General features: G+C 36.0%; 3 protein-coding genes, 2 long non-coding RNA genes and 1 other non-coding gene across 12 annotated transcripts; 3 read left to right on the forward strand and 3 right to left on the reverse strand.

The window, feature by feature from the left end:
* Positions 1-3,532: 3,532 nt before the first annotated feature.
* Positions 3,533-5,262, reverse strand: LOC106390436. 3 transcript variants are annotated; one of them, XR_001278262.3, is made up of 5 exons: positions 4,908-5,262; positions 4,643-4,702; positions 4,391-4,559; positions 3,857-4,302; positions 3,533-3,784 (listed from the first exon to the last, which is right to left on the reverse strand). It is a non-coding gene; the product is annotated as an uncharacterized LOC106390436 (long non-coding RNA). The 3 variants fall into 3 exon arrangements; XR_001278263.3 differs by having other exon boundaries at positions 4,643-4,807; positions 4,908-5,231; XR_001278261.3 differs by having other exon boundaries at positions 4,643-4,752; positions 4,908-5,230.
* A 1,159-nt stretch (positions 5,263-6,421) lies between these two features.
* Positions 6,422-10,245, reverse strand: LOC106390438 (alkane hydroxylase MAH1-like). Of its 4 annotated transcripts, none has more exons than XM_048750343.1 (7): positions 10,087-10,245; positions 9,964-10,017; positions 9,636-9,678; positions 9,377-9,545; positions 9,058-9,131; positions 8,728-8,781; positions 6,422-8,651 (listed from the first exon to the last, which is right to left on the reverse strand). In XM_048750343.1, exon 7 carries the CDS (start codon positions 8,111-8,113, stop codon positions 6,545-6,547), a length of 1,569 nt encoding a protein of 522 aa, XP_048606300.1. In that variant the 5' UTR covers positions 8,114-8,651; positions 8,728-8,781; positions 9,058-9,131; positions 9,377-9,545; positions 9,636-9,678; positions 9,964-10,017; positions 10,087-10,245; the 3' UTR covers positions 6,422-6,544. The 4 variants fall into 4 exon arrangements, with proteins under 4 accessions (XP_048606300.1, XP_048606299.1, XP_048606298.1 ...); XM_048750342.1 differs by having other exon boundaries at positions 9,636-9,698; XM_048750341.1 differs by lacking the exon at positions 9,636-9,678.
* Positions 10,246-10,363: 118 nt separating this feature from the next.
* On the forward strand, positions 10,364-15,182 carry LOC106390433 (coatomer subunit alpha-2-like). 2 transcript variants are annotated; one of them, XM_048750337.1, is made up of 5 exons: positions 10,364-10,566; positions 10,702-10,946; positions 11,246-11,740; positions 11,867-14,857; positions 14,956-15,182. In XM_048750337.1, the coding sequence occupies exons 2-4, from the start codon at positions 10,739-10,741 to the stop codon at positions 14,830-14,832; spliced, it is 3,669 nt and encodes a 1,222-aa protein (XP_048606294.1). In that variant the 5' UTR covers positions 10,364-10,566; positions 10,702-10,738; the 3' UTR covers positions 14,833-14,857; positions 14,956-15,182. The 2 variants fall into 2 exon arrangements, with proteins under 2 accessions (XP_048606294.1, XP_048606295.1); XM_048750338.1 differs by having other exon boundaries at positions 10,382-10,559; positions 10,700-10,946.
* Positions 15,183-16,246: 1,064 nt separating this feature from the next.
* Positions 16,247-17,096, forward strand: LOC111214214. Its single transcript, XR_002663717.2, has 2 exons — positions 16,247-16,507; positions 16,755-17,096. It is a non-coding gene; the product is annotated as an uncharacterized LOC111214214 (long non-coding RNA).
* Positions 17,097-17,176: 80 nt separating this feature from the next.
* LOC106390426 (protein MIZU-KUSSEI 1-like) lies at positions 17,177-18,125 on the reverse strand. Its single transcript, XM_013830879.3, has one exon. It carries the CDS (start codon positions 18,044-18,046, stop codon positions 17,252-17,254), a length of 795 nt encoding a protein of 264 aa, XP_013686333.2. The 5' UTR covers positions 18,047-18,125; the 3' UTR covers positions 17,177-17,251.
* A 331-nt stretch (positions 18,126-18,456) lies between these two features.
* Positions 18,457-18,528, forward strand: TRNAW-CCA. The gene has a single exon. It is a non-coding gene; the product is annotated as a tRNA-Trp (tRNA).
* Positions 18,529-21,170: the final 2,642 nt, after the last annotated feature.

The raw sequence follows: 21,170 nt of genomic DNA on the forward strand, positions 1-21,170 counted from the left end.
TAGATTAACTCAATTTATCGACATGCTCATTAGAAAGGTTTCAAGTGTTGAAACTGATTTTCAACACCCCATTGTGGGTGGTCTTACTTGTTATACTATATCCAATAGATTATTACTGGAGCAACAATATAACTTAAATATTTTAAGTTGAACATCTCTTAGTAAGCGTGACTCTAAGCCCATGTTTCATGTGCAGACAGACGAGGCTTTGGCTCTATCTTAGAGCATAATTATCGCAGGCTCTTAGTGGATTTATTAACTTAATTTTGATTTTAAAAAAAAATCAAAAACACATATTAACCGACGGTTCTTAATTGAGGGAAGCAAAGCACGGTTCTTATTAGACACTTGTAGGCAAATAAGAGGAGAAAGAAGAGGTGCCTTCGTTTCATCGTTTGGTTCTCTTATTTCTCTCTCTCAAAACCTCTCTATGTTTGCGACTACGGTCTTCATTTTAGTCATAGCTAAATGCTTACCATAACACGTTCTTGGACCGGAGTTAAACGCCAAGAACTTGTAAGATGGCTCATGTCTCAGCCCTCCAGGCCATTTTAACAGATATAAATTCAATCAAATTGATAGACTACTTCAGTTTTGGACTTCAAGATTACTGAAGTTGCATGCATAAAAAAAGGAGAATAAAAGGTAAGATTATCCCATTAACCATGGCCAAAAATGGGAAGACTTGTCTGGATACAAATAATACACATGAGTAAAAAATGATAAAGCTGAGAAACCAAAACTAACCTTTCTCCCATATAACTATTGATTTTACTAGAAAACAAAATTAGTGTGTGGCTCTGAGAGATTGACAGTAAACTTATTTTTCTTAAGGCGCAATGCATACTTTCTTATATAAGAAACTAGGTTTGGCCCGCCCTACGGGCGAGAAGTTATTATAAAAGTTAGTTTATATTAACTTATGAAATATCTAAAAATTAATATAGATAAAAAAGTATTATAAGCAAACAAATAATAAAAAAATTATGAGATCATAATAATAAATATTTCTGTTTTGAATTATAACGACAGCAACCTTCACTATTTTTCGATATATAGCATTATATTTTTAATATTTATTTTAGTTTCAAATGTTTAGTTTTATAATATATAATAATCATCATTTATTATTATATAAATGTGCACATTACTATATATATGTCGAAGAAAATGACATAGAAGAATTATTGTCAAAGAAGAGTTAATTTTATGAACATAAATCCGCTAATATGTTTTACCCTATAAATATTCGAATTGTGTAATAAATTTTCTACTATAAAAATAACATTAAAACTCATGTAACACAAATAATGTACACAATTATTTTTTACATATGTGAATAATTTGAAATCATATATCTCAAACCAATCAGTTTCTTTCTAAAAGTATTCTCTTAAACGAAAACATGTAAAGTTGCTTCAGGTGTTACTCTCTACTTATATATAAACACGATAAACTTCACTTGTATATGAAAAATTAAACTGAATGTCATTAAAAAATAAGATAATTTACTTTCTCACCTCATAAAAGCACGATATAATCGTAACATTTTGGTATGCTCTTAAATTCTTTGAGTTCTTATACTTGATTTAGTAAATAATGTTTAAAAGACTTTAAATTTTAGGAAACAATTTTGCACTTTCTCTTTTCAAATCATTGGCAAACTATATTATGTAATTGTTAGGGAAAAAATATCAAACTATTTTGCAGAGATTATGTATTTTCACTATATTATCATCTGCTGAGTGAAAACGATATTAAAAATTTGTTTGAATTGAAAATTAAATACTAATGAGAGAAAATGATGGTTAAATGTCTTAGTAGATTTGATCTTAGTAGTAAAAAAAATTAAAAATTAATGTTAAATTTAGTTTTAAAAGGTTTTGTAAACTTTGTTTTAAAACGTTTTGTAAACTTTGTTTTAAAAGGTTTTCTAAGTTTGTTTTTAGCGAAAAAAATTTTTCTCTAAGTTTTTGGGGTTGTGTTGATCTTTGTTTTTGGAAACTGTTTCCTGTACGAGTATGTTGCAGTTGTTATTTGAAAAGGTAAAATCATTTGTTTCACCGTGGAATGTTGGTCGGAAGCAATCTATCTCAGTGTTTATATAGATTTACGTATTTGATAGATATTTACAATTGTTGGGACTCATTTATGTTTATACATAATTTTTTTAGTTAAAGTTGTTTTCTTCGTGTTAAAAAAAACTGTTTTCTTCAAAAAAGAGTTTTAGCGAAAACATATTTTCATTGATGAAGATCAAAACCAATTGAAGTGATGAGAGTAAGATATATATATATATTTTTTTTTTTTTTTTTTTTTTTTTTTTTTGTCACTGGGTTGCTCTCTGGAATCCCGGAGGAGTCGAACCCGGGTGCCTTGGGATCCAGTTCACTCTAGTGTTACCACTAGGCTATTCTGTCCCGGCAGATATATATATATTAGTAAACATAATTTCTTCAAGCAAGTTCCTGACATTCACAATCATATGAGATTACTAAATCCATTTAAGTTAATAAAAGGTAAAAATAGTGGAGAACATACTACACATATATATGCCATTACTTATTTCCCTTGAGTGTGTTGTCGTCTATATTTTGACCATAATGTTTTAAAATTTCTCTAAACTTGCTATACCATATTGAACTCTAACATTTACTGGTTAATGACAAAAAAAAAAACTGAAATGTCAGCATTTAATCTTTTTTATTAGTACGAAACTGAAGAAAGGACATCAACTTTCATCAAATACTTTCTCTAAAAAAATCATATCACTTGATCAGTTTTATTCTTTAATCAGCTTCTCCTTATATCAGTGGGTGCATCATATCACTTGATCAGTTTTATTCTTTAATCAGCTTCTCCTTATACCAGTGGGTGCTTCCAAGCTAGCCGACAACGTCTGAGTCAACGGCTGCATGGAATAATAGCCAACACATTCACCAAGGTAGGTTATGTACCGAGAATTTTTACTAATCGGAGTAAGCGTAGATAAATTTATAAGATTGCAGTGTATCTACTTTGATGCCTTACCCTCTGCTCTTCAAGGAAATTTCAAGCAAAATTGCTCAGAAATACATGGACTTGATCACCGCTTATTACCAACAACTTAGGGTATGTAGTAGTAAAACTATTCGAGTACTTGCTTTTATTTTTACCCATATGTCACTGTTTTTCTACCCAATATGTGTGATCTTGGCAGGAGATGAAGATATCTCGAGAGGGATTCTCGAAGAAGCTGAGGATGATTGTCGGAGATGATCATCTTCTGAAAACCACCATTACAGCTCCTCAACGCTTGCCACACATTGCTATGAAAATGGAACCAGTCACAGGTGGCTGTTAAAGATGGGATAGAAAAAATGTGTCGACTTCTTTCTGCTGTCTGACTTTATAATAAGATTAAGACAAAAGGAACTTGTTTCCGTTTAGTGTACTCTTTGTGGAACTAATCTCCATTTTCCTGATATTTTCTCAATTTGAATTTTTTTTATTGATCTACAGCTTCCGTTCTTTGTTATACATCAGACCTGACTTTACTCAAAGAGTCAAAACTTAAATCATCAAATATACGTCTTGTACAGAAATTATCAATGACATGAAAGTGATAACTCTTTACAACGCTTGTTGCTGGGTTTTATAGAAGAGAGAACAAAAGAGCATTGTTTTAAGAATACGTATGAGAAGCTTGGATGAGCTCCGGTGTCAGACGACGGATCCCATCCCCACGGTTTTATATTGGGCCAATCGCCACGGCAACCTAGCCTTATGTACGGACTCTTCTTACCTTCAAAAACAAACAACCAATTACCATTTTGTTTATCAGATCATCAAAAATTGGGTTTCTTCGTTTTATTACCTGGAAGTCCCTTGTCTAAGATGATCAGTTGCTTGAGTGCACTTAACGACGCCTGAGACACGCTCTTGGAATACGTTGGGTCCCAAGCTTGGAGCTTCACCACCACGTCTGCGTTTGAATAACCAATCTCCCTCTCTTGCCTGTTTCACCTCGCTTCTTCTTTAGCTGATTCGTCATCTAAATTCAGAAACAATCTTTGATGTGTAAGCAAATGATCATTCTGTGTTTGTTGATAAAGGTCACATGCAGAGAGAATTGGCCTGTGGCTTCAGTTTGTGATACCCATACAGTAAATCCAGAGTAAAGATGTCTCCACTTATCGGCTCTCCCCACAGCTCCATGTTTACCTCCCAAAGTTGAGACAACAGTACGGACATGGCTGCTCAAGCTTTCTAAAACAGAACTCTCTGCTTCGGCTACATAATCCTCCCCTTCTGCAAGAATCCCTAAAATAAAAACACAAAACAAAGGGCCTTGAGAACTGAGTTAAAGATTTTCCGGCAAGATGATCATGTTCTCAAGGCAGAGACTCACAAAAATCGATAGTTTGCTTAGAAAATCTCTCCAGCAAAAGAGCATTGTTTAAGAATACTTGATGAGAAGCTTGGATGAGCTCCGGTGTCAGACGACGGACCCCATCCCGGCGGTTTTATATTGGGCCAATCACAACGGCAACCTAGCCTTATGTATAGACTCTTCTTACCTTCAAAAAAAAAACCACCCAGTTACCATTTCATGTTTTCAAAAGAGAAACAGGGACAGAGTTTTCGACAGTCTCTCTGCTACCATTAACAATACTCTCCTTCTGCTCCTACCTTCTTTTCTTCTTTGTCAGCGACAAAGCAACTGTAATAACAACACCAACAAAAACAATACCTTTAGGATCTATTCACTTCCTGAAAGCAAAAAGATGAAAAGAGAAGATCAGCGCTTAGCTACATAACGAAGAGACTGAAGAGTACATTAAAGATGGAGAAGTTAAGGACATAAAATGAATAAAATTCAGGCAAAAGTGATCTTTAAAAAGAAGAATATCAGGTCTGAGACTAACCATATCCGCGAGTATATGGATCTGGTTCATCATCCTTCGTTGAGTCCAAGATCAAACCCAAACCTATCTCTCCCAGCTCGTGATTCAATCACTTGATTTCCGGATCAGCCGGTGACAGAAAGTCTTTCCACCGCGTTTGACGTTTCTGTCAATCTCACCTCCACGGTTGAAAAACATATGACTGACTTCTATTCTGAAAAAGGATTGATGAATTAGCCATTTTAGAGGAATATAGACACCGCCTTACAGCGATCGAAGAAGAAAAAGACTTCGATTCATTGTGGAAGAAACACCAAACCCTAAAAAAATTTGCGGCTGGTCTCGATGTCTATAAAACGCAGAGTTTAAGATAGCCCCTTACTGAAACGCTGAGTTTTGTTTACAGAGGACACGTGTCGCCTGGACAGAAGTAGACTTTGTGACCTGGAATCTGACGTGTCTCTCTCAGGAGAGAGAACAACTTTATAATAATATAGATAGATAGATAACACTCCAGCGTTCGTTAACACTTATATCGGATCTCTTATATATTAAAGGAGAAGCATTGTAATAAATGCATTCACACTAAACAGGACACATGTCACGTATGGAATCATTGTAATAAATGCGTTCACACTAAAATGGACACATGTCACATGTAGAGAGCTTCTCAGCCAAACTCTACATAAATATGTTCACACTATGTACTTTACGTTTTTTTAATATAAAACTCACATGCATGGTTCTTCTTTACGTTATTTTTACTGTTTACGAATAGAGTTAGACAAATTATTCATAAATATTGATTCGATTTGTTATCCGTTTTGATTTGAACCGAAAAATCCGGATATCCGTTACTCTAAGAAGCAAATCAAATACTAAAATGCAACATCTGTTAAAAAAAAAAGCAAATCACAAATATCAATATTTATAGGAACGGATATCCAATTTGATCCGATATATATATATATATATATATTTAAAGAATTATATATAAGTTATATATAAATTTTACAATATTTTGTTTTTAAATAATTTCATTTTAAGAATTTTATTTTTCATGTATTATTTTGAAAAAAATTGTCATTTAATATCAGTTAACAGTATCTTTATATATTTATCAACCATCTTTATATACTTTTACATACACATACATGTGCACATTGATGCGAACACTTTATAAGTAAGTATTTACCATAATTGAAATATCTAATTTTTTTTTGAAGTTAAAATATTCGTTTTCTTAATGCTTCTTTCACTATCGACCAAATTGTAGTAAAATGATTTGTTTTAATAATTTTTTTTTTGAACTATTATCCGTTTAGAAACTATAATATCAAATCATTGGTTCGACATCACGACTATCTAAGATTCATAACATGAAAACAAACAAATAATAGTAATTTTTGATTATCACAAGAAAAAACCCAAAAACATCAAACATTTTATCCAAACAAACCGAATAAATATTGATTTAAAATGATAGTTATATTTTAGGAGATTAAAACCAAAAAAACAACCTAAAACCGAACCGATATCAAGATTAAACAGATTAATGTCTCTTTATTAGAAAAAACGAAACTAATAATCACATTCCGCGCAAGGCGCGGGTTATTACCTAGTAGATTATTATTGGAGAAACTAAAAAAATTGACATTTCAAGCTGAACATCTCTTAGTAAGTGTGACTCTAAGCCCATGTTTCATGAGCAGATTAAGATGAGCCTTTGGCTTAATCTTATGTCCTTTGACGAGCTTAATGTCATAGTGTTGTAATATCTCCACAACTATGGTCTTCATTGAAGTCATAGCTAAATGCTTACCGGAACAAGTTCTCGGACCGGTGTTAAACACAAGGAACTTGGAAGAAGGCTCGTGTCTCAACTCACCAGTCTCTGAAACCCATCTCTCTGGCTTGAATTCCAACGCGTCTTCTCCCCATACGGATCTCATCCTCCCTAACGCATAGACAAGGAAGATAACGTTAGAATTAGCATCGACTATGTGCCCACTTGGAAGTACATCTGATTCTATAGAAGTCTTGCGCTGGAAGGGAAGTGGTGGATAGAGCCTCATCGTTTCATACAAGGCCCCATGTAGATAAACCAACTTGTTCAAAAACTCTCTGCGATCGGTAGCGGACCATGGCCTCTCTTGACTAGTTGCAGTTTTTGGTAGGTTTGTGATGATCTCTTGGCGAATCTTGGCTTCCACGTGAGGGTTTTTTGAGAGGAGCCAAAAAAACCAAGTGAGAGCACTGGAAGAGGTATCCCTTATTGCCATAATGATAGCCAAAATGGTGTCTCTAAGAAACTTATCATCGCTTGGATCCAAGAGCTCGTATTTGCTTGTATCGAGCTTTATGTAATATGTTAAAAAATCTTCACTTTCTCCATCATGATCATGATGATGAATCCCTTGTGATCTTATCTCTTCTCTCTTTGCAGCTATGTATTTTGCGCACACTCTATCAAATGTCGCGCCCGCTTCTATCAGCTTCTTCTCCTTTCCCAGTCCCAACCGGTTTTGCAACTTCCACAAGAATCTTGGTATGATAAGCCTAGACACAATGGCTTCCCCAGCATCCTCGAAGGCTTCTGCGAGCTCAACCTCTGGCATTTCAATGGAGAGAGACTGAGGATCAGAACCGGATACTAAAACTAGGGATATATCGAACATGAATCTCCGGAACACGTCCTGCAAGTCCACGACCGTCCCTTCCTTTGAAAAACGACTGAAAATAGGAAGAAGCACGTCCTTGATTTTACTTGTTGTGACACTCATTGACAAGTTTTGAAAACCTTGACGACTGAGGATGACCTGAGAAGACATTTTTATGTTCTTCCATAGATCTCCGTCGGCAGTGAAAAGCGGGTCTCCAAAGACATCTACAATCTCTTTGAACTCCGGTCCCTTGATGTAGTTGGAGAAATTTGAGCTCAATATATGATGTATATTAGCTGGATCAACGGTGATTAACGCATCCATTCTAGCGAACCACGGACCCTTGAATAAAAACGTTAAGTTGCTCTTCTCTAAGACGCGGATGAGAACGTCGATCCGACGTGACCACAAGACCAAAGCTGGAAGCATCCCAAGAACAGGCCAGTTCCAAGGGGATCTTTTGTTGACAAGGTAACCAAAACGTTTTTTGTTGAGAAAGTAACAGAAGATGATGAGAAAGCAAAAAAGAGATAGTGATGCTTCGAATAAGCTGATAGAAGCCATTAATTAGGGAACAAGCTTGATAGTGGGTAGTGGATGGAGAAGAAGGAACTGGATTTTATATACACCTGGTCAACTCTAGTACTGTTTCACCAAGTTATTTTTTTTTTAAATTAAAGAAAAAATTAATATTCGATTTCATTTAGAGAACATGAATTCTCCACTTCACAAGGATCGCATCACATGTTTGAGATTTGACAGTGCAACCTGAATTATTATACCTATTGAAGATAAGTAGGGAGACGGCGTGGCTGTATTTAAATAACCATGTGGCTACTAATCATTGATAATAATCCCGTAATTATCAATCAGCCTTCCATATGGTGTCCAAATATTAAAACCAAAAAGACGTTGTTTTGCCACTTTCGAAAGCGTTGCTGTTTGGTCTCGAGAGTCGACATTTCATAAGTTTTTTTTCATCAGATACATAGTTAATCCACCTGGCCTGGCCCACAAAGAAGAAGTTGAGGACGATAGCTTCCAAATCAGTTTTAAAACTGGTATCAAGAACTATTAAGATACAGTTGCAAGTCCTTGTAACCTGGAAATAGTGAAGTGTCAAACACAACCAAAGAGAGGGTTAACTGTTATGTCAAACTGTGAAAGTTCCGACTTACTTGTCTTCCTCTACCCTTTTTCCGTCCTTAATAATACCAGGAAGATTTAATAAACTGCAAAAGCCCATTTAAGAGATGACATTAAAAAAGAGTAGCATCAACATCCAATGTTGAAGTTATTATCAAGTTATTAAAAGATTGAAGTATACTCTACTTCTAGACATAAAAAATTAAAGGGTAAGACATGGCATTTATATAAGGCCAAGTATTGCATTGTCCTTCAAGAACATTCAAGACTAAGGAGAGGGACAACTTGAGAACAATAAGAAGATGCAAGCATATAATCTCTCTACAGAAAGAACAGATTAACAAAAGAGGCAATAGATGTACCTGGGATTTTAGCTCCACGGTATGTAATAACTCCGGGAATGCAGGTCAATTGTTGTGAACTCATAAGAAGCAACCTAAAGAAAATAGTATGCACCATGAAAAACTATAACATCAGCCAAAACACACAGTTCTAATTCCAAGATAATATGTTGATTTATCCAAGACAAGAGTACAAGAAATGGGTGAAAGCGACTAGAAAGCAGATGACTCAGATAGTAAGTTTGAAACGTTTAAATACATGCAATGCAAGAGCTCTAACATTGAAAGCCACATTTAAAAAAAAAAAGAAATGCGGGAATCTTTATCAATAATCACAAACCTCGGAAAATCTTCCTGTCAGCTTGTTCACGAGCGTGGATTTTCCAACCCAACAAGTCCAACTCTAGAATCTCACACTTTTGGTCACATCAAAACCTTCTCCACCACCACCACCTTTGGCAAGGTAGGTGGTGCAAGAAGGTCCCTTCGTAGAGCTTAGCAAGTTTGGCCTGCCAAAATGTAATTCAGAGATAAGCTGCTGATGCGGGGGAAAGTAACAAATTAGCATATAGAGTATGTAACGATGTTTCATGTCTGACTAGTAAACATATCCATTAAAGCTTTTAGCGCCCAGCTAATACTCTGAAGGTCCATGAGATGATCTGCATTTTTTTTTAGTATCAAAACAACCTTTTTTGATCCAAGGAACTTCAAAAGAGAGTCTACATATCAAAACCAACCCTTTTGCGACCTAACGATTTTGACTACAAGTGACAATGTGGCTGGGCTATCAAACATACTACTCTCAAAACAGATATGCCCAATTTACATTTGATCGGTATAAACACCTCAACCATTCAAACCTCACTTTAAACTACAAAAAAAAAAAAAGTAAACATGAAGTAGCCTTGAGGAGAAAAAATTAACCTTTAACAAACCCAGATGATGCGTCGTGGCTTTGTTCTTCTGTGTTCTAGCCATCTGCAACAGATTCAAACAAAACAGTTAAATATTTGAAGAGCGCAAGTGAAGAATCAGAAGATTGATTACCTTAACTTCAATTTCTTTGATCTTCTGCATAATAGTCGACATGGTTGCACTTAAAGCAGAGAGAGAGACAGACAGCTCACGGAGAATACCGGAATCAGAGATTCCGAGATCGACGACGGAGGAGAAAGAAAGCAGAGGGATACGTTTCGCCACCTGATTACGACAACAAGAGACACATTATGTCCGAAGTAACTAGAGCTGGGCCTGATCCAACGAGTCCAATTTATTTTAATGATGTTAGGCCCATTTAAATTTTATTTTCTTGGAATAAAAAAAAAGCATAAATAAATTAAAATTAAATTCCTTCCAATTAAGAAGCGAGATCTACTCGACGAAAAACTGGATCACTTTCTTCTCCTTCTCCCTCGATTTGCATCCTTGTGTGTTTCTCTTCCTCTCGCCATCCACGCCTCTCTGGTAATGCTACTGCTCCTCACCGTGAAGCTCTCCTTGACCTGATCTGATCCGATCCGATCTGAGGTGAATCTCTATTTCTCCTCCTCCTCTTCATATTTTGGGATCTCGCTATCTGGTGCGTTCCAGATCCGTTTGCGATTTCAATTTTATGAAAATGACTCGTTTCTCCTTTCGTTCTCTGTGATCTGGTTTGTGTAGAGCTGTTTCCGTTTCGTGATCTGGAAAAAAAAATATCATGTTGACGAAGTTCGAGACGAAGAGTAACAGAGTCAAGGGCCTCACCTTCCACCCCAAACGCCCATGGATCCTCGCCAGTTTGCACAGTGGCGTGATCCAGCTCTGGGATTATCGTATGGGCACTTTGATCGATCGATTCGACGAGCACGAAGGTCCTGTCCGTGGTGTCCATTTTCACAATTCTCAGCCTCTCTTCGTCTCCGGAGGTATATGCTTTGTTGAGAAATCGTAATCTATGAACCATGATCAGTCTGTTCTCGATTTCTAGATCTAGCTTGGTGTCTTTGAAGAGGATGATTTCGCTGATTTGCCTCAACCAATGTAGTCTAAGCTGTATTTGATAAATGCTTATACTAAGTTGAATTTGTTGTATAACATATGCTCTTTTGGATAGTTGGACCTAGTCAGCTGAAATAAGATCCCATATTACCTGTAAATGCAATTTTCTTCATTACGATTATTTCATTATACAACGTTACTCATTGACAAGATTGTGTTTTTGCAGGAGACGATTACAAGATTAAAGTTTGGAACCACAAAACGCACAGGTGCCTTTTCACTCTCCTCGGCCATCTCGACTACATCCGCACTGTCCAGTTTCACCACGAGAACCCGTGGATTGTGAGTGCTAGTGACGATCAGACTATCCGCATATGGAACTGGCAGTCACGGACTTGTATCTCTGTGTTGACCGGTCATAATCACTATGTTATGTGTGCTTCTTTCCATCCTAAGGAAGACCTTGTCGTGTCAGCATCTTTGGATCAGACTGTCCGTGTCTGGGATATTGGTTCTCTTAAGAAGAAGTCTGTGTCTCCTGCCGATGACCTCATGCGGTTTACTCAGATGAACTCTGATCTTTTTGGTGGTGTTGACGCTATAGTTAAGTACGTCCTCGAAGGTCATGATAGAGGAGTAAATTGGGCTTCTTTTCATCCCACCCTTCCTCTCATCGTCTCTGGTGCAGATGACCGCCAAGTAAAGCTCTGGCGTATGAATGGTATTTTTCCGGAAGGCCGTCTTTTTTCAAAAAAAAAACTTTATAAACCATCGTTTGTACACTAAGTTGCAATTTTATAATAGTGTAGCTGATGTAACTCATCTGTTCCTTTCGATTTTGTTGCAGAAACTAAAGCATGGGAGGTGGATACACTGCGAGGCCACATGAATAATGTTTCATCTGTTATGTTCCATGCAAAACAGGACATTATTGTATCCAACTCTGAGGATAAGAGCATTCGTGTCTGGGATGCTACCAAGCGAACTGGAATCCAAACTTTTCGCCGTGAGCATGATCGATTCTGGATTCTTGCAGTTCACCCTGAGATTAATTTACTGGCAGCGGGGCATGACAATGGTATGATCGTGTTCAAACTTGAGAGAGAACGTCCTGCATTTGCTGTGAGTGGTGATTCTTTGTTCTATGTCAAAGATAGATTTTTGAGGTACTACGAATGTTCAACTCAGAAAGAATCCCAAGTTATCCCCATACGGCGTCCTGGTACACCAAGCTTGAATCAAAGTCCCAGAACTCTATCTTACAGTCCGACGGAAAATGCAGTTTTGATCTGCTCAGATCTGGATGGTGGCTCTTACGAGTTGTACATCATACCCAAAGAAAGTGTTGGCAGGAGTGACGTTGTGCAAGATGCAAAGAGGGGCACAGGTGGTTCTGCGGTATTCATTGCCCGTAACCGGTTTGCTGTTCTTGAGAAAAGCACCAGCCAGGTGCTAGTCAAGAATCTCAAGAATGAGGTGGTTAAAAAGAGTGCTCTGCCTATTCCCACAGATGCTATCTTTTATGCTGGGACTGGAAATTTGCTTTGTAGATCTGAGGATAAAGTGGTTATATTTGACCTTCAGCAAAGGCTGGTCCTTGGTGAACTTCAGACACCGTTTGTTAGGTACGTTGTTTGGTCTAATGATATGGAGAGTGTTGCTTTGCTCAGCAAACATACTATCATTATCGCGAGCAAAAAACTTGTCCTCCAGTGCACGCTTCATGAGACAATACGTGTGAAAAGTGGAGCTTGGGATGAAAATGGTGTCTTCATTTACACAACTTTGAACCATATCAAGTACTGCCTTCCTAATGGAGATAGTGGAATCATCCGAACCCTGGATGTCCCTATCTATATCACCAAGGTTTCTGGAAATACAATCTTTTGCTTGGACAGGGATGGGAAAAACAGGGCAATCACCATCAATGCAACTGAATACATTTTCAAGCTTGCACTGCTGAGGAAGAAGTACGACCATGTCATGGGCATGATAAAGAACTCTCAGCTATGTGGACAGGCTATGATTGCTTACCTGCAGCAGAAAGGATTCCCTGAAGTTGCCCTCCATTTTGTTGAGGACGAAAGGGTCCGATTCAACCTGGCTCTTGAAAGCGGCAACATCAGCGTCGCTGTTGCGTCCGCTACAGAGATTAATGAGAAAGAGCAGTGGTACAAACTTGGGGTGGAGGCTCTTCGCCAAGGTAATGCTGGGATTGTTGAATTTGCGTACCAGCAGACGAAGAATTTTGAGAGGTTGTCGTTTCTTTATCTCATTACTGGTAAGTTGGACAAGCTTTCAAAGCTGATGAAGATTGCAGAAGTGAAGAACAACGTAATGGGTCAGTTTCATAATGCTCTCTACTTAGGAGATGTAAAAGAGCGTGTCAAGATACTTGAGAATGCTGGTCATTTGCCTCTCGCTTATATCACTGCTTCGGTTCATGGATTAAATGACATCGCTGAGCGACTGGCGACTGAGCTTGGAGATAACGTGCCCTCATTGCCTGAAGGAAAAACTCCATCGCTTCTGATGCCACCATCTCCCGTCATGTGTGGTGGTGATTGGCCTCTTCTAAGAGTGATGAAGGGAATATTTGAAGGCGGACTTGAGAGTGCAGCCAGAGGAGGGGCTGTTGATGATGAAGAAGAAGATATTGGTGGCGATTGGGGTGAGGGACTTGACATGGTCGATGTTGATGGAATGGAGGACACAGACATCAAAGCCATTTTGGAGGAAGCAGAAAGAGGAGGAGAAGAGGAAGACAATGATGAAGAAGGTGGATGGTTGGGAATTGACGACTTGGAGCTCCCACCAGAGCTCGACACTCCTAAGGCCTCTGCTAACGCACGTTCATCCGTCTTCGTGGCACCTACTCAAGGTATGCCTGTAAGTCATATTTGGAGCCAGAAATCTTCCCTTGCTGCTGAGCAAGCCGCAGCGGGAAGCTTCGACGCTGCGATGCGTCTGCTCCACAGACAGCTTGGCATTAAGAACTTCGCGCCTTTGAAATCGATGTTTATTGATTTGTTCAACGGAAGCCACAGCTATCTGCGTGCTTTTACTTCATCTCCTGTGGTCCCACTTGCCATTGAGCGCGGATGGAGCGAGTCTTCCAGTCCCAACGTCCGTGGCCCACCAGCTCTTGTTTATGATTTCTCCCAGCAAGAAGAGAAGCTCAAAGCTGGCTACAAAGCCACAACAAGTGGGAAATTGACTGAGGCTCTCCGTCTCTTCCTCTCTATCCTCCACACCATCCCTCTAGTGGTGGTCGAGTCAAGAAGTGAAGTCGATGAGGTTAAGGAGCTCGTCACCATCGTCAAAGAATATGTCCTCGGTCTTAAAATGGAGCTTAAGAGAAGAGAGACCAGAGATGATCCAGTGAGGCAGCAAGAGCTCGCTGCTTACTTCACTCACTGCAACCTTCAACTACCTCACTTAAGACTCGCCCTGTTTAGTGCAATGGGAGTCTGCTACAAGGCGAGGAACCTCGCCACTGCCTATAACTTCGCCAAAAGATTGTTGGAAACGAACCCAATGGAGAGCCAGGCCAAGACGGCTAGACAAATTGTTCAAGCAGCTGAACGCAATATGACTGATGCTACAGAGCTCAACTACGACTTCAGAAACCCGTTTGTGATATGCGGATCAACCTATGTCCCAATCTACAGAGGTCAGAAAGACGTTTCGTGTCCATACTGCACGGCCAGGTTTGTTCCAAGCCAGGAAGGAAACATATGCGGGGTCTGTGATCTTGCAGTCATTGGCGCAGACGCATCTGGTTTGGTATGCTCTCCCTCTCAGGTCCGCTGATCAATTCATCTTCTTCAAACGTGAGGTAAGTAGTAGCTGCTCTTTCAAAGGAATAAGTGTGTTGATCTTTTGGTTTTGTGATTGTGTACTAAAAATGTCTGGTTTGTGAACTTTTCGTTGCAGGTTCTGTTGCTGTTTCGAGTCTTTCAAGTTGTTTCTTTATCTTAGTGACAAGTTGACAACGCATGAGAGAACTTTAGCGTCTTGCTCTATATTTGGTTTTGTTTGGTTTTATTTTTCCATTTCTGAACATTTCAGTTAGTTTTATCGGATTAAAGAACTCGATTACTATGATTATAAAATATAGACGATTTTTGTTGAGTTATGTAATATTTTTGGTTTGTTTCTCATTTTTTTGTTGTTAATTTTGACATGGTTCGTAATTGTTATTCCAGTCATTTTAAACATCATGCAAAGATATAGAACGGGAGGGAAAATTGTCATTAAATCACGAATTTTCTAATAATTTGGTGGACCATTTAAAGCATCAATTTATCACTACTAGCAATATAAAGCCTCGGCTAAGTTTAACGAAGCCAATTTTAATACGTCGTTAAAATGGTTAACAGATTGAGTTAACGGGTTAATCTCCGTCTCTACTCTCTGTTAAACTCATACGACGTCGTTTTAGAATTTTAAAAAAATTGGTGTTCAAGGAAATCAAACACGAGACCAAAGCTTCTCTTGCTACAAACCTAAACCATTAGACCACTTAATTCCGTTGACATGTATGAATACTAATAGTTAATATTATTATAACTCTAAATCATCTTCTTCCAACCTAATTCATTTATGAGTCTAATAAACCCCAAAATGTTTATTTCTTAAAACCTAGCAGAATCGAATTAGGGATTTAGGATGGGAGAAGATTATTAGGTTCAAATTCACGATTTGTAGTTTCCAATTCCTACCAAGTTATAAACCTTTAGAAGCTGAATTTGTCACAAGCAAACAAATTCTGGTTTGGTTTTCGAATTCAAAACTTGTAGAATCGAACTCCAATGCTATTGATGATATCATGGGATGTTCCCATGAATCCTACAAGCTTTGGTCCTAGTCCAGTCTTTGGTCTAAAACCAACCCATCACCGCCAGATTCATCATATATCCGTTTCTTAAAACTTAATAGAAACTAATTAGGGATTTAGTTTGGGAGAAGATGATTTAGAGGTATAACAATATTAACTATTAGTATTCATACATGTCAACAGAATCGTAATTGGTCTAGTGGTTTAGGCTTGTAACAAGGGAAGCTTTGGTCACATATTTCTCGTTTGACCATCTTAGCCGAAAACTTGGACTATTCTTCAAAAATAACAGAAAATTACATCATGCATTCAGCCAGTTGCAGTATGATTTATATTTCTAGCTAATCCAACCAAATCTATCATCAATTCCAGCCATGATATAAGAAAACAAAAGTTAGGGGACGAATTTTTCTTCGTCAAAGAAGAAAGAAAGTCAGCGAAGCAACTCTATAAAACTCATCATTCAGCAAAAAAATATACACATATCATTTTACAAAGTTCACTTGTAAAATCCACAAAGTTTCAAATAACTAAATAAAAAAATAATGTATCACCGCTTGGTTTGCTTAGTTACTTTGATTATTCTATTGTTCACTGGATCATCAACCACAGCTTTCGCTCGGATACCTTACCAATCATCCATGACAAGTAAGTTTCTAGTCATGACCTTCACTCTCAACCCAAAATTTCTTAAATTTTCATGTAAGATATACGCCTTCTAGGTTCATGAATTTCATTTTTCGAAAGGGTGTATGTTCCTTGTAAAGAATAAATTAAGATCGTATATTAAGTGCGCTATCCTCTCGTATATCTAATATGAATTTGATATCTCAACAATTTTGAACCAAACACTCATACATCCAAATTCACTTATTTGTTTGTGTACTATGGGAAGAATATGGAGAAATGGTTTGGGATCAAAAGATGATTGGAAATATCAAGATCGACGTAGGAAGCAGTAATTCAAGGCCAGCACGTCAAAAAGATAGCCCAAGTCCGCCAGGCGCCAACATGTAGCTTTCTTGGACAACTGAAAGTTGGATGTGTTGTTCCACAGAATCTATTTTGGCTAAACGAAAATATATCAGATTTACGCTTTGTTTACATACGCAGTACAAAAGTATGACGTTTAAGTTGTTAACATTGTGGTCAGAATTTATGCCTTTGCTATAAGAAAACATGTGCAACGAAATTTATTTTCTTTTGTATAAACAATATCAAGATTTAGTAAAACAAACGAGTGGTCTCCATCCTTTTCTAAGTAAAAATATATGACCAGAGTAATTATATAAAAGAAGGAGAGGAATAATATTAATCATACTAAAATAATACTATATATAACGTCAACCACCGTCTCCGGCCTTTACATGCACGTTAAATTAACAAATTAAATCAAACTCTTACAAAGAAAAAACTAAGCTCGGGTCCATTATTTCCTTCAGGACTCAACATATAAAAAGTCTCTGAATCTTTAGACCCAACAACTCTCTCAAAGTAAGCTCTCATATACGCCATTTCACCGTCAGGTCCTTCCGACTCCGAGTTTCCGGGCAAAACTCCGGCTCCCATAGACACCGGACGTAACAGTTCCATCACGCTTAAGTCTTCATCGTTCGCTTCACGTCTCACGCCGTAACCGGTTTTGTCTCCTTTACAATACATTGTCCACAACGGTTCATCCAAAATATTTGTGTTCTTTTCTGTTTTGTTGTTATTATTGTTAGGTTGTTTCTCTGTCTCGAGAGCGATTCTAACCATCCCCATGCTAAGTTCTTTTTGAAACGTTGTGGTTTGCATGGCGAGCTCTACGACTAAAGAAGGTAAACATTTAGGGGTTTCTTGTATGGAGAGACTCACTCGGCCTTTACGGTATCCGAACAACGTGCCGGTGACTCTTGACGTGTTGTGATGAGGGTCTGCTACGCCTAAACCGGGGTTGATAACCGGGATTTTGCATGCTATGGATGATGTTGTGAAGATAGGGAAAGAGCGAAACACGGTGCGTAGGACTCGGAACACGTTTGATTTGTTTTTCTTCTTTTTTGAAGATGGTGGCTCGAGGAGATTGTTCTGACGTGGCGGCGTGGTTGTGGTGGCTGGAGAAGATGATGGAGACGAAGGAGGAATTGAGGAGAAGGAGGAGGAGGAGGAAGAGCTTGTAGCCATTGGCTTTGGTGATTCTTTCATTAGAGGACGATCGAACGGTGAAGAAAGAAGTAGAATAGACTTCTTCTTCCTTCGACGACCGACGACTAACGACTAATCAACCAACGTCAATGTTAAGTCCGATTTTTGTTTATATATTACTTCTCTTCCTCCTCTTTTTGAATTGGTTATTTTTTCTCCTATCAAATCCTTATCCATGAATTTTGTTTTTTCTTTTCTAAATATGTTTTTTCTTTTCTTCCTTTTTAAGAAAAGGTCATGGGGATTTGTATGGTGATCTCAAGGTGAAAATGAAGATATATATATATTAGCAAAACAGAAAACTTTTTTGATAAACTTCTGTTTGTCAAATTTTCACATTCTAAGCTTGGTTATAGGTTTAAAAATAGTGAGTAATGGGTAATATTATCTTATGATACTTATTTTCAACAGGATCCGTGGCGCAATGGTAGCGCGTCTGACTCCAGATCAGAAGGTTGCATGTTCGATTCACGTCGGGTTCAAAACTCCCGAAAGTTAGAGCCTTATTATTTTTTTCCTCTATTTTTATCTATACTATTATTTATGAAGTGATTTAGCTTATTTGTCATGATTTTCATGATTTTAGGTAATTTTGCTTATTTGTCATGTTTTAATTAGGTTTAAGCTGAGTCGTTAATTTATTAATAGTTTTTAGTTGAGTCCATAATTTATTATTTTAATTTAAATAATATAACTATAAAATATGTAATTAGATATATAATTATTTTGATTTTGTTTATTTGTCATGTTTTCCATGATTTTAGTCAATTTTGCTTATTTGTCATGTTTTTATTAGGTTTTAGCTTAGTCATTGATTTATTAATAATTTTTAGCTGAATCACTAATTTATTAATTTAAAAAATATCTGTAATGAATATATAATTAAAAACGAATTTTGATTTAATAATATTTAATCTATATGTTATATTAAAATTTTTTTTTTCTTATTTGTCATATTTTATTAGGTTTTAAGCTTTTATATAGGTCATTGATTTATTATTAGTTTTTAACTGAGTATTTATTAATTTTCACAAAACCCGTAATGATTTTTATATATAATAAAACACGCATTTTATTTTAATAATATTAAATTTATATGTTATATATATTAAATAATTAGTTATAAACTAATATAATAAAATTGTGAAAAAATATTTAAAAATTAAGAGAATTCTTATATATATTGTGTTGCTATCTATAATATTTTTTATTATAAAGTTAAAAAACTAAGATATAAAAAAGTTTATAATTAAATATTAGTCAAACAAAAATATTTATATAAAGATATTTTCTAAACTATTTCTAATATATGAGTGTTTTAGAACTTTTAACACAATGATAAGTACATAGTTTGATGAACGTTTTTTTGACATATATAAATAATTTGATGTTTGATTTAACTATTTAAAATCACAAATAATAACTTAACTTGTAACTGAGTTCAAAACAAATTTTTTTGCTTTTACTTTAAACCAGTTTAATTCGTGAAACACTATAGCTTGACCACTAGAAGAATGAAAAAAATGAACAAAATAAAAAATAAAATTTCATTTGAGGAATTGAAAAAATAAAAAAAAAAATATAAATTTTTGTTCAATTTGTTCCTTATCAAAATAGCATAGGGATTTTTTTTTCTTATAAATTCATTCTTCCATGGGGAATTTAAAAGAAAAAAAGGGGATCCACCTTTCAATAATTTGACTAAAATTTCAACATAACTGATATAAATTTTAAGAAACAAAAAATTCACCATAATTTTTTTCCTTTAACATGTTCACCAATTAGAGTTTTATAATGCCGATTTTTGGATTAATAAAACATAACATAATATATATTCGTAAGATGATTACGCCCGCATGTGCGGGCAAAACACCTAGTTAACAAAGTAAATGACAAGTCCCAAAACCATAAACTGTCTTTCTCTCTGGATTTCTCTTGAAAAAAAAAAACACTCCAACTAACCAGACGAGGAAGGCAAGAACCCTACTAATGAGACCATAGTTTAACATAGAAGAGTATGCTTTTTAACTGCAGAAGAGTATACTTAGAGCAACCTCATCGTTTGGGTTTCAAAACTAGGTTTCTACACTGTCGTAAAAAAAAGCTAGGTTTCTACTCAGTGCCGGTCCGGACTTGTCGGGAGCCTAAAGCGGTTCCAAAAAATGTTGCCCTTTTATTATAACTACATCTACTATACTTTTATGTATATGATTAATAATACCAAATATTGTTAAAACTAAAGATATTTAAAAAAAACATTTAAACATTATTTTAATTCATATTGTCTGTTTTTTCCTTTTTTTTGAATAAAAGCTTTCAAGTCTGTTTTCCTTACTTGGTTAATTTTTAATATTATTTTAGCAGCATTTTTTACAAATTCAAAAAAGAAAAAAAATATAATTTATAGATAAAGAAAACATATAATAAAATATACTAACATCAACTTCACAAATTTTATTGTTTTCACATGATAATAAAACCCTGTGATAGTTTAAGTTTTTTTTAAAAAAATCAAAAGTTTCTTACAAAATTACAAACACTTACTAAAAAAAAAAAGAGAAAAAGACTTATTTGAGATTCCCATTGAGATATTTTAAATTCAATCACAATGGAAAAGTAAAACATGAACAACTGATATTTTAAGTTAAATTTGTCTCTTATGATATTTTTATTAGTTACAAAGCTATTCTAGCAAAACAGAAAAAAATGCAGAGAAGATAAATTGGCTTAAAAAATAAAAGATATAATTAAGTTTAAAACTTAACTTAATATTATAGTCAATGACCAAACATTTCATATCTTTGAATGAAAAAATCTTTAGTAGTTATCTTCAGAAAAGGAAAATGCTATTACTATAATAAAAAGAAGAAATGGTACGTATCAAACCTGTGAGTTGAATGCTAAAAGGGAGAAATCTACGAGAGAACTTTTAGCATTTTGGCGTCCCAAAAATATTTATCATTTGTGGCGCCCAAATCCCTAACTTTATGGACTTTGGCCTAGGGCCGGCTCAGTTTCTATTTTCTACTTCTACGCTAAATAAAACTAGCAATTTATTAGAACTTATTAGTTTAATTAAATCAAAGTGCTTTAAAAATATAAACTCATTCAATATGTATCGGAT

Source organism: Brassica napus, chromosome C3 (assembly GCF_020379485.1).
Source record: "Brassica napus cultivar Da-Ae chromosome C3, Da-Ae, whole genome shotgun sequence".
In the NCBI taxonomy this organism is placed as follows: domain Eukaryota; kingdom Viridiplantae; phylum Streptophyta; class Magnoliopsida; order Brassicales; family Brassicaceae; genus Brassica; species Brassica napus.

Excerpts from the sequence above, each read along its gene's own strand:
- LOC106390438 (XM_048750341.1), bottom strand. The coding sequence starts at position 8,113 with ATGGCTTCTATCAGCTTATTCGAAGCATCACTATCTCTTTTTTGCTTT.
- LOC106390433 (XM_048750337.1), top strand. The coding sequence starts at position 10,739 with ATGTTGACGAAGTTCGAGACGAAGAGTAACAGAGTCAAGGGCCTCACC. Across the intron at positions 10,947-11,245 it reads GCCTCTCTTCGTCTCCGGAG|GAGACGATTACAAGATTAAA; the intron begins GTATATGCTTTG and ends GTGTTTTTGCAG. Across the intron at positions 11,741-11,866 it reads AAAGCTCTGGCGTATGAATG|AAACTAAAGCATGGGAGGTG; the intron begins GTATTTTTCCGG and ends ATTTTGTTGCAG.
- LOC106390426 (XM_013830879.3), bottom strand. The coding sequence starts at position 18,046 with ATGAAAGAATCACCAAAGCCAATGGCTACAAGCTCTTCCTCCTCCTCC.